Source organism: Vigna unguiculata, chromosome 8 (genome assembly GCF_037176805.1).
Source record: "Vigna unguiculata cultivar grain cowpea cultivar isolate G323 ecotype 2 chromosome 8, ASM3717680v1, whole genome shotgun sequence".
NCBI lineage: Eukaryota > Viridiplantae > Streptophyta > Magnoliopsida > Fabales > Fabaceae > Vigna > Vigna unguiculata.
In genome coordinates, this window is record NC_140799.1 from 36096719 (window position 1) to 36117475 (window position 20757).

Here is a 20757-nt window from a genome sequence, read left to right on the forward strand (position 1 = left end):
CCGACGACCCGTATGGATGCGACAACCCGAACAGGTCCTACAACCCAGACGAGCCTGACAACGCAGATGGGACCGACGACACAAACATGCCCGACAACCCAAACAGGCCCAACAAGTCGGATGGGCCTAATGACTAAGACGAGCCATACGTATAGGCCTGACGACACGGATGGGCCCACTGATCCGAACGAGCCCAATGATCCAGACAGGCCCAACGACCCCAACGGGCCCGACAACCTGTATGGACCCGACGACCCGAACGGGTCCGAAGACAACCCGATCGGATCGTCGGGCCCGTTCGGGTTGTCGGGCCCATTCGGGTCATCTAGCACGTCTGGGTCATCCGGCCCGTTTGGTTCGTCGGGCCCGTTCGGGTCGTTTGGCACGTCTAGGTCGTCTGGCACGTCTAGGTCGTCGATCCTGTTTGGCTCGTTGGCCCCGTTCGGGTCGTCGGGCACGTACATGTCATCGGACCCGTTCGGGTTGTCAGGTCCATACGAGTTGTCGGGCCCGTTCGGGTCGTTGGACATGTCTGGATCATTGGGCATGTTTGAGTTGTTGGGCCCGTTCGGGTATTCGGTCCGTTCAGATCGTTGGGCTCATCTTGGTCGTAGGACCCATCTGCCTCCTCTGGCCCGTCCGGGTTTCGGGCCCGTCCTGGTCATTGGGCTCGTTCGGGTCGTCGAACTCGTCCGGGTCATCGGACCCGTTCGGGTCGCTCAACTTGATCTTTGACTCTGACTTAATGTAGTATTATTTGGGGGGCTAACCCACATTAGCCCTAACCCTAACCCACTAGAGAGGGGCCTTTGGGGGCTGGGGCTTTTTTTTGGCCCCCTCATTTGGGGCCCCCTTAAAAGGGGGCTTTATGAAGAGTGGGCCAGGACTGGCCCATGGGCTAGGAGCCAAATTGACACCTCTACCTGGATTTAAAAAACAAAATTAGGTTTTTTCTTATTACATTTCTATAATAAATTTACTGCATTATTTTATTTTCTTGGAACAGTAAATGATAGAGCAGAAAAAGATGTAAAAATTGTAGTTGCTCTGGAATGAATAATCCCACCACACAATAAATAATACATCACTCCTCAACTCAAGATTTTACCTATCTTTTCCCTCTCTCACAACATTCTGAATCGTGCCGATCCTTTAAAACCCTAGGGTGTTAAACTCCTTCTTCCTCCACCATGCCTTCGTCTTCTTCCGGCGCTCCTCGTCTTCCTCCACCTACCGTTCCTGCACCCGTTCCTTCTCTCTCCCCTGGTAAGTCCTTTATTTTCTTCAACCTACCATGGAAACATTTTATTAGTATTACTCTAGTACTGTATTTGGGGCTATTTGTGTTTTCGATAAAATTTGATTTTGGATATTTTTTATAATTAATTTTGGCTGGAAATGAATTTGACCTGACACTGTTTGGATGTTTGGAATTTGTTACATCTGCCACTTTCATTTTCTGAAAACTTTTCTGTCATGGCCATGGTGGCGACACCTTTTCTGATAGTTAGTTGTTTCTCCTGAAATAATTATAGTTTCAACTCAGGTTTGCTTTAACTAAAGGTGTTCAACTGTGCTCGCTGTTTCCTTGATATTTTTGGCCGCAGTTGTATTTGCAGTTAGCTCCAAAATCGTGATGCGGCTTATATTCCTTTTCTTGAAACATTGTTAAAAAAAAAAGTTCAGTAAGTTTTAAAGTAAATTGTTTCACCACTAAGAATGATTTTTTTTAATACAGCTATTATAATTTCAGTTGGCAGCATTGTTGTGTAATTGCCTTACATTGGCGTTGTAATGATTTTGAACTACATGCACATGATTTTTTACTCACTGCAATGAAATAAACCTTAGTTAAAATTAGTTTATGCACAATTTAGAAATAACAACTTAGATACTTTATACGAGAGAGATTCCTTAAGCTAGTTTATATATAAACTAACTTTAGTTTTTGAAGAAACTAATTCAAAATTTTCCTCTTATTTTTTTCTTATAGAAGGAACTTATGAAGAAGGTTGTCTAAACAGACTCATATTCTATCTACATGTTAGATAACTTATTTGATGCTCATACTTTGTATGAGCTTATGTATAGTTGTTGCAATCATCACATTTTTTCTTTTGTTGGGAGTCTTTTAGCATACATCTATGTGAAATGCATGAAGAGATCACCAATGGTCTGAATTGATGCCATGAAAAATTTCAGGACCTGTAATGTACAAAAATCGTTTGCAAGAGTTTACATCAAGATCAGGCACTGAAGTTCCTATTTATCAAACTGTTAATGAGGGACAGCCGCATATTCCGAAGTTTAGGTCGACTGTGTGGGTGGCTGGGATTAGTTACACCTCTGAATCTACATTTTCTCAGAAAAAAGCTGCTGAACAGGAAGCAGCTAGACTTGCTCTGGAAACTATCCTTCAGAAGACCAGAGAAGAAGGACCCTCTCTTGTCAGTGAGGTATGATGTAACACAACTTCTTGTCAGTTTTTCCAGTAGATGCAAGACACGTATAGAAATTGTGAAGTAATTCTGAGCTAATGTTTTTTAGTAATACCTTTCAACAATTTAGACATCAAACAATGCTATATGTTAGTTTGATTTTGCTTACTCTGTATCTGATCGACAAACACCCTAGTGCTCTGTAGTAATTATAAGGATTTGTTTCATATTTGTGAAAATGTCTTCTATCGTCCATTATACTTAGATGTGATGTAGCTTCTCTTGTTTTTCTTAACGAAATATCCTTGTTTATCAAATAAAATAAGTTTTTTTGTGACGTTTGAGATATTGCATAATCTGTCATTTTCAATTAGTGTACATAAATGTTAAGATGATCCCCTGTCTATTTTGAATTCTATAATAAATTTATTTGTGCTTCTGCACATGTGATATCATTCTTTTATTTGTGTCTTGCAAAAGCATTTTCATCTCAAGTTTTTCTTACTGTTTTAGCAATTTATTGCAGACTTATAAAATGCAAATAGTTGGTGAAATAACATTGATCTTAGTTATATGTTTTGGTTTAGTATTATCATTCAATATTATCTTCTTTTTTTAAACTGTTGAATTTTTTGTTTCATTATCTTTCAGATTTCTCCGTTATGCAAGTCTATAATAAATGAATATGCTGCTAAGTTGCATATTGAGGGACCTTCATACAACACTGTTCAGCAACAAATAGGAGGTGTCCTTCCGGTTTTTACGTCATCCTTAGTTTTCAATGGTACAAGTTACACCGGTGATCCTGCTAGAACAAAAAAGGAAGCGGAGCAGTCGGCAGCTCAAGCTGCCATCCTTTCAATTATGGGTATCCTTTTTGTGTATGCTTTGTTACATATTCTCAATATATTTTATATAGCTACGTGCTTACTTGCTAAATGATCATTTAATGTAGGTGATTCTAACTCAGGAATTAAGCTCTTCGAAATAATTAAGTCAAAGTCTATATTTTATGATGCAATCAAAGGAAAGGGTCTATCTCTGCTACAGGCCAGTGAAGTGTTATCCGCACCAGATTCAAAACATATCTCTGTTACACCGGATCCTAAAGAGGCAGCAATTCCAGATTCTGTGGCTGATAATAGTGAAGTTAAAGTTGAATGTACTGAGTCTTCTAAAATTCATTCTACATGTCAAAAGCAAGAATCCTCCCTTCAAGATACCCTGCCGTTGGAACCAGGTTCAGCAGATTCCATTGATAATGATTTAAGCTCAAAAAGGCGGAAGAAAAACAAGAAGAAGGCTAATAAGAAGTCACGGTTGGAATCTCCGTAAGTTTCTATAATATTCCATGGTATTCTGTTTGGTGTTTCTCTTGCTTCCTTGTCTATTTTTTTCTTCAGTTTTTCTACCTGTCGTGTATGTCTCAGTGTAATTGTCCCTGCAAACAAAAAAAATATTTAGCATTTAGTCTACATGTTTCCCTTTTCTGTCCACATTTTTGAAGTTTGCATTGTTCAGGTGGATGTTAATGCTTTGTCTTGAATGAATTCCCAGTGAGGTGATTAATTGAATGTGTCTTGTGATTAATTGAATGCTCTGTTGTGAAACGTTGTAGGATACCGATTACTGCACTATGAACCAAGCCCCTCCATGCACTTCAGTTCCTTGAACCAGGTTCCTCCTTGTTCGGTGGCACAGTTAAAAAAAAATTGATGCAATTCTTGTATAAGTTTCAAAATCCAAAGACCAAAGTTCATGCAGAAAAAACCGTAGATCTGTGTTAAAATTCATCGAGTGTTGTTAAATTTTTGGTCTAGTGACCTCTCTGCTTTATTAAGCCTTTTTGGTACTTGTTTTGGCTTTAAGCTTTTGTTGAGAAAGCACTGGTTTACTCTCCTGGAGCTATTTAACAATCTTGTACCGCTGACCTGTCTTGACTAGAAGGTAATTTTAATAATTTTTGTAAGACCGTCTAAAATATATTTTATATTTTTCTAAAATTTATGTTTTTGATAATTTTGCATTAAGTTTTCTTGATTTATGGAAAACACTTCGCACACATGATATATATTGATTTTGATATTTGTTTTGGAACTTCATATTTTTTTTTATTCTACTATTTATATTTCTATCATGTTAAAATTGATATTTTATGTTTACCTGGCGGTATCATATATTGTTGGATGGATTTGAGTTTAAATAAATATACTTGTTAGAGTTATGAATTTGGTAACATTAATAAGAATTTGTACTAATTAGGGATGTTATGATCTGCCTTGAAAATATTGAATTGAATAATTTGAATGGATGGATCTTTTAATACCAAATTGTCTGAATTAGACAAAGTAATTTGGTTTCTGCTGAAGTTGATCAATTCTGAATTGGTTCTTAACTGCTTTTGAATCGTACTAGTTTTAAATCGGCTTTTAAAGCCAATTTTTATGTTTTTGTTTATTTATATTGCTTATTGAAATCTTTCAAGAATCGGTATATGATTATTTTTCGATTCTTCATTTTTTTTTTCACGTTAAATAGGAAATGATTTAAGAGAAAACAATGCAAATGTTAATTAAGGATTTACATGATATTCACTGTTTCTTTTTCTTTCCAACAAAATAGTTTTTTTAAAAAAAATAGGTGTCATTTTCAGTCTTTCAGTACATGGTCACTTGACATACAATTTTGAAAAAGCAAATATTAAGGATGAAAAACACAATTTAAAAGTTTACTAAAATTCTAAAAGCAAATGAAAAGAAAAATGTGGTAGTTTTATTCACGTTCCACTTAATAATGGTCATACTAGGGAGCAAAGCAAAATTTAAATTTTATCAATGAATAAAAGAACTTAATTTTTTAGCGCTTATGAATGTGTGGATTTTACATACATGTCTTCAATATGTTTATTTTATTTTTATATATTTTGGTCATCGATTTTTTTTTTTTGTTTACATCTTTGTCACATTTGCTAAATGACAACTAAATAAATATTAGGAGAGACAATTTCTCTTACTTTTTGTTAAACCAAAGGAGTTTGGAGACCTTAAGAAATATAATTCCGTATACATGATCTTTTTCTGATTATGGGTTCTTTTATGTTGAGTATCTTCTTGAACTTATAATTTTTATATTAAAATTAAAATTCATATAACTAACTTTTTGTATTGTATTATCATTTATTTTCTTGTTTTAATGCTTATTTGATTTATTTTTTCATAATAGAGTTTACTATATTATTTAGTAGATTTGTTCCTAATTACATATTTATTCTTATTTAACTTTGACAACAAATTTCTACATTTATAGAACACAATATATTTCCATTTATTTGGTAAATTTTGTATTCTAATGCATCCTAATGTTTTTGATTGGTTTTGTATGACAATACTTTTATTAAGGTAGGTTAGAATCCTACTTATTACTACACATATCATCAAATATTTGAGCTATTCAACTTACTTTAAATTAAGTTAGAAACTAACTTTTAGTACACAACCCTTCAAAAGTCTTTGAATAATATGATCTATTTGAGCAATAAGACTTATTTAAGATTCAATTAAATTCTATTCATCACTACAAAGTCTTTGTGGGATAAGATTTACTTCGAGGTAAGTCTATCACTACACAACTCCTCAAATTTTTTAGCAATATGACTTACTTTAAGTTAGATCAAAATCATACCCATTACCACACTTTTGATTCCAATAAATACAACTATTATCCTTACTAAAAAAGTTTCATTTTAATTTGTATATTTTGATTCCTTTTATTTATTAACATATTTTAAAAGATTAGTTGTTCATTGATAGTCTATGTTAACATTTATTTTTAAAAATTATTTTATTTAAAGAAAAAAAAACTAATTAACATGATGGAATCAATGATGTTAAACCCAAAGAAGATTAAGATTAATATGCATGATATATTTTTAGATTCCTCGTCTTCTTTTTTAAGTTTCACCCAATACTAAAAGAAAATAAAAGAAAAGATGCAAACTAAAACCGCACATTTTGCATCACATTGATTATTTTCTTTCTTTCAAACAAAATAGTTAAAAAAATATTATTTATACTATCATGCTCATACTAATATGATTGATGAACAATAAGGATATAGATAAATATACGTATCAAAATAAAATAATTTATGACAAAAATGAGAAAAAAAAAGCTACTGAAAACTAAAACTAAAACTTAAAAATTTATTATAAGTAAATAAGCATAATACGAATGATAAGCATATTCAAGAATTAATTTAATATTTAAGAGACAATTCATCATTTGATATATGTCAATAAAAGATATACAAAGAAATAAAAGAAATTATTAAGAAAAAAAGTTAAAAACGGAGAAATATACATAAAATTTACAAATTTAATGTGAAAATTTCTATTTATACCAAGTTTAAGAGGACTAATTATGTTTTTGGAGTATGTTTGAAGGAATGACTTTTAGAGACTTTGGTTGGAAGTGATTTTAATTTAGTTTGATATAGTTTCTTGAATCAACAAGTAATTTTTTGGAGTCTTAGAAGGAGATGACGCCAACATTTGCATCTTTATAAGTATATGTAGCTCAAAATTTCTCACATTTTTTATGAAAACAAAACTTATATTGATAAGTTAGCTAGTTTGACTTTTATTGATAAGAAAACATGTGAATGGTTTAATATTTTATCTCCATATATTTATTTAGATTTCTTTTTTCATAATTGGTATAATTTGTTTATATTTCGTCAAATATAATCTTTATCATAACTTTATGATCATTTATACGATGTATTATTTTATTTTATTATTTTTTCTTTAAATAAATTTTTATATAATAACTTGAACTTTGAAATGTTAAAATAATTTGAATATAAAAAATTTATAGTTATGCTGAGACAATCATAAACTTATTTGAAAAAAAATATTAAGACAAAAGAATAATATAATAAATCGAATAATTTACCTATCAAGACCTACATCAGCATATACTAGTGTTATGTTTTTGTGCATAAAAAGATTACATTTGTTATGTGCCAGCGTCATTTTATGAAGTACTGACATTAATTTACGTGGTTTACAAAAACTCACGTGAACTACGTTTTGTTCCCAAATTCACCTTATAAATGCTTGTCACAAGTTTTCTTAATATTTTATTGACGGATAATTTTTTAAATAATATTGGTGTAGTCAAAATCCAAATAAAACATCTAATTAAATTAACCAAAAACATGATTACATCTATCATTAGTCGTTGGTGTGTATTATAAAATGAAGATGTAAAAGGTTGAATTTTTGAGGATACCATGTGATTACTTGAATACAAAAATATTACAGGGTCGTTGAAATAGACAACAAAGGTAATAATATGGTTAATGATGTTTTTAGCTTCCAACGTTTTGTTAAAAAAAATAATCTTGTAGTTCGCTACTTTAAAAATCAACAATTTTTGTTCTTATCATATTTTAAAAAGCATTCAAACTAGTCTCTAAAACTAACATTTTTAACGTTTTATAATTAAAAAAATACAAATACCAAGATAAATAATTTAAAAGCCTAAACAAGACCATGGTAAATATCATTATGAATTTCACGTCTCAATTATTCTGAGATCTCATAGTCCATAGAAAAATTAGAAAGTTTTTAAAACTAAAAATTAACATTAATCTAATAAAAATGTATGTTAATAATCTGAGTAATATAGTGTTAATAGTTTGAGTAATACTGTCATAACTAATCCCTCATATAAAATATGCAAGGTATTTTTGGACGAGTTTTTTTTTTTTTTTGTAAATTATTAAAAAAATATTTTTTCTATAAATTTAAAATAATTTTATACAAGAGAAAATTTACAAATTAATTCATACACAAACTCGTTTAAACATTATCACACTTTAAATAAAAAAAATGATCTTTCAGAGTAATGATGTATGTCAATCTCAATATATGCACTTTTCTATAAAATAAATAACTGAAATTGTCTAATATTTATAATTTAAATGCATTCAATTTTAATTAATATAATTTCAAATTATTTAATTTTTAAAATATTTTGTTTTGGATGAATTGATTGAAATTTATTAAAATTTATTATTATTTTATTTAAATAAAATATTTTATAATGTATTTTAAATATAATTAAATAGAAAATATTTAAATGTTAAATGATTGTAGTTAATATTGGCTAAAAATTTTCTTTGACAATATTTAAAAAAAAATTCAAGAAAATATTAATAAATAATAACATTCATTGACAAAAAATTTATGGTAGACATCAATCGAAAAAATTTAGTTCATATTTATCAAAGACGGTCTATTGCCATTGACCGATAAAATTCAATTTAATATTAAATAATAATAATAATAATAATAATTTATAACAATATATAAAGGAGATTTCCTTTTTCGTGTCCACTTTTTAAAATATCGATTTTACCCTTTAAATATAATAATTTATTAAATTTTTAAAAATTGATCGTTATTTTTACAAACTTTTTATAAAATCATATGTCTCTGTTTCTTCTCTTCTTCTTTATTTATCAATAGTTATTCTTCTATCTGTTCTGATATATTTCACTTTATGTATTTGAAATTGGAAAAGTACGTTGTGTACGTTGTGTATTTTATAGCACACGAGATAGGCGGCTTGGCTCAAAGCCTACACCAATCTATCTGTAATAGTTCGATATGTCTTCCTGAGATGAGAATTTGTTTTGAAATAGCTAGATTAGATTAGAACTGGCCGCCTTGCCTTGGCTTATTGTGTGATTTTTGAGCAGGAGTGAACTGTCTTTGGCACAATCTGTACTGTAGCCGGGAAAGCAGGAGTCAAGTTGTTCACAGTGGTTATGAGCCGCATCTAAAGTCAATCCATTTACAAGTGAAATCTTGCCCAACTCTAACTACAAGGAAAGAAAGGGGTGAGGTGCTCATTCTGTATAAATTAGGTCTCTCGGAACCATGGGCGACGAAAACTATGATGGAATCATAGGTAAGGGATGACATAACTGGGCAGTAGGAATGGCAGATCTGTTTTTTCCCAACATTATGAACTCTTCAACTTGTAGTCCACCAAGAGGCTCAACCCTCTCCTGACTACGTCTGAGCCCAGATTTGTAAACCAGCCATTTTATATATATATATATATATATATATATATATATATATATATATATTAACTTAATAACATTATAATATTATCACTTATTAATATAATATCACGCATATTTAAAAAATATATACATATAGGCGCGACAACGACTGTGTTACACTAGTAATAATAATAATTCTAACAATTTAATTAAAAATAATAATATCATCAGTATTAATAAAATAAATTCTTTGTTAGCATAAGAAAAAAGTAATCATGTTTTAGTCTCCCAAACCAAAAGTTGAGGAGATAATAGAATAGAATACACTGACTTTGAAGAATACAAAATTTCAAATACTTAGTTTTTATATAAATTTGAAATCATTTACTTTAAATAATTTAAATACTTCTATAAAATTATAAAATTTAAATTTCTTCTGAAATTCCTTATCCGGTCAGCATATTTTATTGTAAAACATTTCAAATTGTCCTTAGAAGTGAATTACCATCTTATAATTCTCTATCCAAACATATATAAAGGATATATATCATGTATTTCCTTATTCAGTGTCAACCTATGCTTAAGTGTATTCAATAAATAGCGGAAAACTAATGAAAATATAAAATTGTTTTGAGTTAGCTAATAATTTGAAATTTAAATTAAAAATAAATATTTAAATTAAATACTTAAGTCTAATTGAACATTTAAATTATTGATGGATTTCGAAATTTTAGTTATTGATGAAAATATTTATTGATAATAGATCCATCAATAAATTAAAATTTTTGTTATTGGTAAAAGTATATGTCTGTAAAATCTATTAATACTTTAAATTTTTTATTAATAAATAATATTTTTGTCGGTAAAATTGATATCAATTTTTTTGTTTTAAACTTCGATCATGGTAAAATTTGTAATAATTGATTTTTTATTTTCTTCGATAATTGAACTTTTTGAAAATTCGTCAATAAATTTATTAGTGTTATGAATTAATGGTTATCCATTAATTTAATACATTTATTCATATGATTCATATGATTTATTACTCTTTATAATATATATATATATATATATATATATATATTAATTATTTGATTTATATCTTTATATCTTTTATGGGTTATCATGTTGTATTTTTTCCTATTAGTATTTAGCTACACATAAAAGTTGTTCCCCATTATCTCATTATCTATTCTTCCTTCTATTCTCTATTTTTTGTATGTTATTAGCTTTATTTTATAAGAGTTGATAATATTTTTTTTTTAAATCTGCCAATAAAATAACTATCAAAATTTTCGTAAATTAATTAGATATGGATGAGAGGAAGAAAAGAAAAAAGATGAATGAGAAGAGAATGAAAAATATAAAAAAAAAGAACAAGAAGAAGAGGAAAAAAAAAGAAATCACGATATTTATCAATATTTATCGATAATAAATTACCGACAAATTTTGATCGTCGTTAATTATAGATAGATATATTGTATATAATAAATAAAGGAGTAAATAATAGAATAATAGAAAGGTAATGACAACTCTAATGAGGAAATGGAGGAGATTTGGAAGATATGGAGAATTGTGATGAAGAGTTTCCAAGTTGATGGGTAAGAAGGACAGAATTAGACACTCTCCATGAAACAAGGAAAAGGAATTAATTGTTGATTTTAAGTGCCAGCTCTGGTTTTTCCCCCTTTGCCCCAAAATTTGAATGTGTAGAACTAATTAACATGTGAATGATCTTTTTTGTGTCTACAAAAGATCTACATCAACACCTTCTCACAAAGATAACCCTAAAAAATCACACCAATTCCTAAACTTAGTTGACCACAAAGATAACCCTAAAAAATCACTATACCATGGAATCTCTTCTAGACAATGTTGACTTTTTTCTTTGCCAACAGCTAATTAAGTAATGCTTATTAATTAAGAGATTAGGGCCTTTTTAATGTTTTATAGAAATAAGTACAAGATTAGGATCGAGTTAAATAATATATGTGAATCTGTCATTTTATTTCACTTATTTTAAAACTATGTTAGAGAATATTTATTAGATATTAAAAATTTATCCTGCTTCCCCTCCTTTAAATCTAATCTACCAAAGATCCTTTCATGTTTGGTTTCGTTTCAAGTAAAAGGAAAGTACATGTTATTGTGAGGGAGGAGAAACATGGATAGTATGTTATATCTTATAAATGAAATTTCAAATGGATAAAAATAAAATAAAATAAAGTTCCTAATCAAATTAATTTCTGCTTATAGTTCATAAAATTTAAAGTATTTTTCTTCTGTTTCCAAATATCTTGTTATGAAAAATGTAAAACTAAAATACAGCATAAATAAAATAATAAGAGATAATACATTAAAATAATTTAAATGAGACACTTCTGGATATAGGCATAAATGTAAACTTAAAAATTATATTAATTGTTCAATAGCTTCCTTTCTTAATGACTTTGTAAAAATATTTGTTAAATTCTCACTTGAACAGTTCTTGAATACAATATTAATCTTTTCAAAATCATGAGTGATTTTTTTTTAATGAATTTTCATTTTATTATCTTTAATGTATCATTATTTTCATAGTTGTCGATTCTATACATGAACCTCACATTTTGTACATATTTAATTAATTAAAATCTAAAAAAAAAATACATTCAAGACTTGCATCATATAATGCAAAAATCTTATTATGAGGATTTGATAAAATAATCTAAATATATGCATAATCTATATCTAATTTTAAAATAATTGAATAAAATAAATTCATTCGTAATACCCTTAATATAAAGAAGTATAGACTTCATTCTTTTAAATTATTGTAGGAGAAGAATTATACATTTTTAATAAATTTATAACAAATGTTATATCAGGCATAGTTGTCTTGATACATAGTATTCCTCTTATACTAAGATATGATATTTTAGGATCATAAAATTCTTCATATCCTTGAAATGTACAATGAATATGTCTTATACATATACGATCTTTATATTTTTTTTATAGAAATATAAAGAAAAATTAAATAATTGTGTACCACTCATAGTGTACATAGTTTGATTGTTTTAGTCAATAAATGAGGTTTGTTAAATTTGATTAAGTAATTCTCTTAGAATTTAAAGCATTGAACAAATTAAATCATTTAAGAAGGTTCATATAAAATATTTTCAAGCGACAGTTGTAATAACATTAATTAGATGTAAATGGAGTCTTTCATATGCAAGTAGACTAATAAAAGATCTAAAAGTAATTAAATTAAAGTTTTCGTTTTTTATTTTTCACAAAAATAAGTCCATTTTTATTCATCCTAGTTTAATAACTTTAGATGTAATTACAAGTAAAATACAAAATTCTTATTAAGCCATTTTAAACTTTAATTTCATCTTTCCATTTTAACCGACATTTCTTTCTCAAAAATTGTTAATAAACTTTGTTTCTAGATCATGAACATCATTTGTAACATTTAACATTGTCTAATAAGAATTGTTAAAATTGACTTCACTCTGTTTCATTTGATTTCATTCATAACATAATTAATTAAGATCTCTTAATTTTAAAATCAAGAACTTTAATTATGATAGAGGAATATTTTGGTGTTTCCATATATGGGTCATCTTATCTTTTAGCTTTTTTTTTATTTATTTATTATTTATAAGGACTTTTATTCTTAGAACTTAACGAGTCCACCACCCTTATGTATTTGATACCTTTTGCTATATTAGATTATCAAAGAGGGACATGTAACTTAATTATCATTAGTTTGACTTGTCAATTATCTTTTGAATTTTTAGTTCACTTTCTTTTATATAAGTATCAAGATGAGATGATGATTCATTCAAATCAATGTCTTTCTAACTATTATTTTCTCTTCTCTTAATTTTGAAGAAAGAGAATCATTAAAATGACAATTACGAATCCAACTATAAATAATTTTATACATTTCTTATTGATGGTTGAAGATAATTTTTTATTGACGGAGATTTCATATTCAATAATACTAGCGTAAACAATAAGTGCTATCGTGTCTATGTGTATGATTTTTTAAATATGCATGATATTATATTAGTAGGTAATAATATTGTAATGTTATTAAGTTAATATTTTAATATTATAATGTTATTAAGTTAATGTTTAAATTAAAATTATATTTATTAAAAATAAAGTGAAATATATGATAACAGATGAAAGAATAACTATTAATAAATAAAGACGAAGAGAAGAAGCAAAGACATCCAATTTTATAAAAAGCTTGTAAAAATAACGATCAATTTTTAAAAATTTAATAAATTATTATATTTAAAGGATAAAATTAGTATTTTGAAATGTTGACACAAAAAGAGGAATTCTCTTTATATGTTGTTATAGATTATCATGCCAAACAATGAACTTATTATTGGTAAACTTATAATTTGTGATAATATGTATCTTACACAAAAATATCACTAGTACAAGTCATAGGAAAAGCTTGGTAGTTTTCCTAATGTTTTTTTTTGGTTAAAGTGTCATGATATAAATATTCCCCTTTTTTTGCCGCAAAGTAGTTGAATCCAAGATCAAATTGCAATGACTCTTCTTCTTTCATCAATAAAAATAAAGTTATTTTTTAGGAATTTCAGTGCAAGTTTAAATTTTATATCGAATAAAAATAAAAAATTGAACATCATATAAAAAATGAAAATTTATAAATTTATTATCTTAATTTTGAGTTAAGAGTGTTGTGAACTTCTTATGTAAGAAATTGAACTTATATTTGATTGATATTGTATCTTTTCAATAATCTTCTCTTAAAAAGACTCACCAATTTTTTGGGTTTCATTACTGATATTTCACTTTGTGCACACTATTATTATTATTCTCGAATAACAGTAAAGAAAGCAAAGAAATTTTGGTTTGTGTCATTGTGATCTAATCTCATAGAAATATCATTTTTTTTAAAAGATGGTGAGCCAAAACGTAATGTACATTATGTACCTTATTAAATTTAGATCATACACGGTCATGATTGACTATCAAAATAAAAGCTTTTTCTAAATGATCTTCAACTCCTATGATGTGTATGAAAATAATAATGTTTGTTTCTATTTTATATATGAGTTTAGGCATCTTATAACTTATATCTATTAAATGTTTCTTTTACCCATAAAAAATGCCAGTAACAGAATTTCTGTCTTTATTATGCTACCCATTTTGTTTAGTGTATTTTTACTTCTTATATTACAAGATAAACCATTCAATGACTGCAACATTAACACATAATTGCAATACAAGCAAATTTAGGTTAGGATTAACTCAACCAAATGCGGTCAAATTTTAGTCTGGATCAACTCGGCCGAATACAACCGAATTTAGTCCAAGATTGACGGAAACAAATTTTAACAAGGGCTGACTTAATTGAATTTGGCTGAATACTGCCAAATTTTACGGAGGACCAGCTCTACTTAATACGACCAAATTATACTTTTTCTGAAGGGAAACAAGGTAAATTTTGACCAGCGTAAAACGAGATCAAATCTGCTTTTAAGAAAAAATGTGAGATTATATTTGTGCATGAATACTTAGCTTTATCTTTCATGAAATTTTTTATTTTTTATCTAAAAAGTTCCAGTTGCATGCACTCACCATTTAAACGTAAGTGAACAAGTAGGGCCATAATACATACTATAGGTCGTAAGCAAACAAGTTTAATTATTTATCCTTCTCGTATATGAATTAAAAAAAAAAATGTTCCACGTTGCTTCTCCCTGCACATTTTTCAATCTTAGAACAAACTACAAAGAGAAAATACATGGAATATTATATACAGAGAACCCATCATGCATGCCAATCAGTGCTATCTTAGCCAGTTCAATAACTAATGCAGACAGCTACACAGAATGTTATCATATATATAATATAAACACTTCATAAAATAGAGTATGAATGAATCCACGTGCTTAAGTTTTAAAAACGAAGCATGTGAGAAGCTAAGTTATAGTAGCTCCAACTTCTTCATCAATCAAAGAGAGACGTGGGTTTTGCGAAGGATCCGGCGACCCTTATGCTACTTTGCATTCTCTTTTGCCAACGAAGATCGATTAAACAAACACTTTTTAAATTCCTAAACACACATCAATATTTTACTCTTCTACTTTGATTTCTTGCTCCCCCACAACACTAAAATATTTCAGTTCCAATTAATTGGTTTTTGAAGGCTATATAGAGAGGTCTTCTTCACTGTTTGTGACATGCTCATTATTCACCTTAACAAACCTTAGCTTCTGCATTTGGGTGCGTCTTTTACTTCCCTAATGCCACTCTCTTTGACATCTCATGGGGTCAATGAGTACCAAAAATGTGGGGTTCAAGAGGAAGATAACTCACAAACTACTACTAATGGATTCAGCAATGATTCAGCTTCAGCTTCAGCCGTAACTCAATCTCTGATTAACTTCAAAGCCAACGACTTCAGCAACCTCATGAAAGGTAGTGATTCTTTTCTCAGCTTTCAGCAGAGCTGGTTGTTTTCCAAATTGCATGAAGGTTGTGACCAATGGAACCATGTCAGTCCCAAAAACACCACAGACATGCGCCTGGTTCAAAATTTCAGCTGCTCTGAAACTGCTACTTGCTATAGCTCCATATTCAGTGGTGCAAAAGAGAAGAAACATGGTGAAAGTTCATCTTCTGGGTGGCTATATTCAGAACCAAATGTCCATAGTTCTAGCCTGAATGAGTCAGCAGCAGAAGAATTGGTCTTGAGAAAGCGATCTTTTATGGTATTGTTGGTTTCTTAATCAATCATAACTTAATTTTTTTGTGCATTAATAGAAGATTGATGTGTGAGATTTGTGTCTATAGGGAGAGAGCATGCAAGCTGCCAATGCCAAGAAGCCATGCACAATTGCAAGTAAAGCAACAAAACCAAAGTCAAGCCCTTCTAAGGATCCTCAAAGTGTTGCTGCCAAGGTTTGCTTAATTGCTTCAAACCTAAGATAAATTATGTCGCATGTGTACCAAGTTTTTGATTGCAAAGTAAGAAAACTTAAAATACGAGATTCAATGCTGATAGAATGTTTGTATGAGTGTATCACAGAATAGAAGAGAGAGAATAAGTGAACGGCTTAAGATACTCCAAGAACTGGTCCCCAACGGCTCCAAGGTAGGTTTTTCAGACTGGTTTGAAATGCTGCATTCTTTTGGATTTACTTTACAAGAATAACTTATGATTTAACTCCATTGATGAATTTTGCAGGTTGATTTGGTGACCATGTTGGAGAAAGCAATTAGTTATGTGAAGTTTCTTCAGTTGCAAGTGAAGGTGGGAGTAGCACACAATACAATGCACTAATTTTTCCTTGTTCTTTTGTTATGCATGTTTTTGGTCATTCATGGAATCTCACCTGTTCTGTGAAACATGTTTGTGAAGGTGTTGGCAGCAGATGAATTTTGGCCTGTACAAGGTGGAAAAGCCCCTGACATTTCTCAAGTAAGACAAGCCATTGATGCCATTCTTTCATCTCAAAGATGAATTTTAGGTCATGGATTCAATGAATAAGTGTCATCATAATTAAAACACAACATTTCAGAACAAGAATTAGTTCTGGAAGTTGGTCGTTCTGAAGGACGTTTTAGTATTTCAGAATACATGACATTTCTAATTTCTAAACTTCTAAATCAAGATCTAGCAGAAAAAAAAGAAAAACATATGTCATAGTGTTTCAATCACAGACTGTTGTACTTTTCTCTGTATTCCAGGGATGATGGAAGTGTTTTTGATAAATATCTGACTACACTACCTTCTGCATTATCATGGAAAAAGAGAAAATGTTTAATATATATATATATATATATATATATATATATAATCTTATAATGTTCTTTGACTTTTTCTCTCAATTGAATAGCACCTTACCAATTAATTTGGTAATGGTAGATGAAACATCTTGGAAGTGAGGGTTTTTATTATGTTATCTAATTGATGTATAAGTTGGCAATGGGTACATATTAAAGAAATACAGTTGGGAAGAATTGTTATGAAGATTATCTAGTTCTAACGAATAGATAAAAAAAATGTTTTTTAAATAGTTATTATTTATATGTATTGTTAACTTTGCAATATTAATTTTATATATCGTTACGTTTTTTATTGTAAGTGAATTTAGAAAGATAATCTTGTTAATAATGATGACGCTTAATTATTGATTTAGTCTTTTAATTGATTAATTTGGTTCTTTTTGGTTCTTTTATTATTTTTGGATTCAATTTAGACCTCAAATTTTTTACAAAGATTTAATTTAGTTTTCTTATTATTTTTTATTCAATTTAATCCTATTTTTTTTTAAATAATCCAATTTTATTTTCTTCGATTTGAGATTAAATTAGTAATTAAATTTATTTATGACTTATATATACATGTTAAAATAATTTTTTAGAATATATACATCAAGTCACTTGATCTAAAAATAAAAAATTTGAGTATTTCAGTGGATTGTAAAAAATTAAATATTCTGATTATTTAGGTGAAGTGAGTTGATTTATAAATTATAAAAAATGATTTAAACATGTATATATAAGTTATAATTAAACTTAATTACTATTTTGGTTTCAAATGGGAAAGGACAAAATTAGATCATTTAGAAAAAGACTAAATTGAATAAATAATAATAAAAAAACTAAATTGAATATTTTTAAAAAATTGAATAACTAAATTGAACCAAAAAAATAATAAAATTACCAAAATGAACAAGAGGTAAAATATTAAAGGACTAAATCACTAATTAAGCCTAATAACTGTTACCGTTGTAGTTTCCGATCATTTTATTGTTCTTTAAAACACAAATTTATAATCATGGTCTTATTATTTTTAAGATCTTGATTCATAAAAAAAATCTATAAATAAAAAATATCCTATGCTTATTTATAATTGTTAAGTTGAAATAAAATACTATGAATATTTTTAAAATTTCATTACGTATTTATAAAATTATTACTTTTGTTAATAAAATATATTTTATTAATTAAATTTACAAATTAAGTATATTTTTTTATTGTATGATTTCTTGATTTTCTTTTTACCAAAATTTTTATGTGTACTTGAAATGCAACGACAAAAAAGAATAAAAATGTAGTTATTTATACTACTTTATATGACGTTTAGCATGATTCCATTTAATAGTTTGTGAAAGTAAAAATATTTTTTCATGGAAAATTTAATATCTAATATTTTTCATACAATTAAAGATACTTATAATGGAAAAAAGAAAACATGTAGCATAATTTATATATAAGAGAGTTTATATAAGCAATCCTATAAATTTGGTTGTCATTTCTTATATTAGATAGGTACTCTCTTTTTTATATAATTTCATCTTCACATCATTAAAATCGAGAATAACAAAAATATCATCAATAATTAAAGCAAATTTTATTGATTTTTCATATACAACGTATAAATTATGAATAAAAAGAACACAAACTAGAAAAAGAATTTTGACTCAAATATTTCTAATTCTTATAAGAGAGTTTTAATTCTTTGAGACTTTGGGCCTAAGTCCCATTATTTATTTCCCATATGTTTTTTTTTCCCACCTTTTCCTTTTTGTTTTCTTTATTTTATTGCTTTTTTTGTATGCTTCCTCTATGCATCTCCTTCAAAATTTCTCTCGTCCTTTTGAAGAATGAATCATATCCTTTTGAAGAATAAATCGTATCCATTAGAAGATGTCCAAGTATAAAACAACTTTATCTTATAAAAATTTGAAATAGAACCGACAAATTTTCATAATAAAAAGTTCAAATAAAAAACGTTGTACTTTTCTCTGAATTAATCAATTAATTAATTATATGTCTTATCCGGGTGAGCAGAACCACACGAATTATGCTTTACCAAAATGAAAGAAAGAAACACATCAACAAAGACTTTGTCAATTAATCCATAAATTTTTCTTATTTAAAATTTTGATCGTTGAACCCAATTTGTCTGGTTTGATGGCTATGTATACATCAGCATACACATCCTATAAAATTGACTTCATCACCTACCATGCAAACACTGTGTAAAATATGTACTTTATCACACCTTTGAAAATGCTTCATCCAGGACCACCATAACATAAAATTGTATACAATTTAAACAACATCATTTTTGAAATAGTTGTGATGAGACAAGATTTAGATCTCACTAGCTGAACTGAATTCATATACATATTTTCAAATATCAATATCAGTTCAGTAAAATTTATCCTAAATTCTTTGATGATATACATTTTTAACATATATAATTGATAATATCATTTAAACATCTAATTTCACAATATTCTATGTTATTTAATATTAATGAAAAATAATTTTAATATGATAAAGTTGTTTCATTTGCTAAATTCTTAGTATTTGTTATGTTGATGGACAACCTCTAAAGACCTATAAAGTTCAAGAATTTTATTTTATGTTTAAGAATTATTAAAAATGATTATTTTATTTTGTAAAAAATATTTTTTTTCAGTTATTTACTTTTAAAATAAGTGAGTCAATATACAGTGACTAACATTTTTAGAACTAAAAAAAAAAAAACCTAGAGTAACTCATTTCTAAACAGGTGGATTGGACTCATATATTGATCTACTTATAAAATTGTTTGCAATAACTATTTCAAACAAGAGGACTCAACGTTTTCTTATAATAACTTAATATTTGCATAAAATTTATTCTCTACTAAATAATTTAAATTTTATATTTACTATTTGTTTATTTTTGTTTTGTACTTTAATGTTGATTAACTCTTACTATCTAATAATTTAATATGTCATGTTTTAAAGCTATATTGTATTTTATATTCTTTTTCATTTCTCCTAGAGAAATAATTCAACAGAGTTTCCACAGTAAAAATAAATAAATAAATAAAATGTTTCAAATCAATATTTGCATTAAATGTTGATATATCCTCGGTTAAGATGGTGACAAAACATGCTTCAATAGAACAGTGACACTTGGCAGAGAGTAGTTAATTGCTTTATGTTGCATTGCTTTCTCAAAGATTCCACATATTTCACCTTTTATTTACAAATTTTAGTAATTGACCTTAGCTCATGCGATTATGAGTAAATAAATAATTTAATTCTGTCATAATCTATTGTTTTACGTGAGTTTTTTTTTTTAAATATTCCTTTTATTTTATATTAATTGAATTTTAAAGTTTAGGTATCAGATGTATATAGGAATAATCGATTAAAATTCAGAACTAAAAACATACTTTAGGAAAATAATTATTTTC

At 28.1% G+C, this 20757-nt stretch overlaps 2 protein-coding genes across 2 annotated transcripts; both read left to right on the forward strand.

The window, feature by feature from the left end:
- The first annotated feature begins 1046 nt into the window (after positions 1-1046).
- LOC114193181 (double-stranded RNA-binding protein 4-like) lies at positions 1047-4441 on the forward strand. The gene is made up of 5 exons (XM_028082894.2): positions 1047-1266; positions 2203-2456; positions 3090-3306; positions 3394-3769; positions 4057-4441. The coding sequence occupies exons 1-5, from the start codon at positions 1191-1193 to the stop codon at positions 4076-4078; spliced, it is 945 nt and encodes a 314-aa protein (XP_027938695.1). The 5' UTR covers positions 1047-1190; the 3' UTR covers positions 4079-4441.
- An 11307-nt stretch (positions 4442-15748) lies between these two features.
- On the forward strand, positions 15749-17295 carry LOC114195550 (putative transcription factor bHLH086). Its single transcript, XM_028086058.2, has 5 exons — positions 15749-16264; positions 16347-16454; positions 16582-16647; positions 16741-16806; positions 16915-17295. The coding sequence occupies exons 1-5, from the start codon at positions 15797-15799 to the stop codon at positions 17014-17016; spliced, it is 810 nt and encodes a 269-aa protein (XP_027941859.1). The 5' UTR covers positions 15749-15796; the 3' UTR covers positions 17017-17295.
- The last annotated feature ends 3462 nt before the right edge of the window (positions 17296-20757 follow it).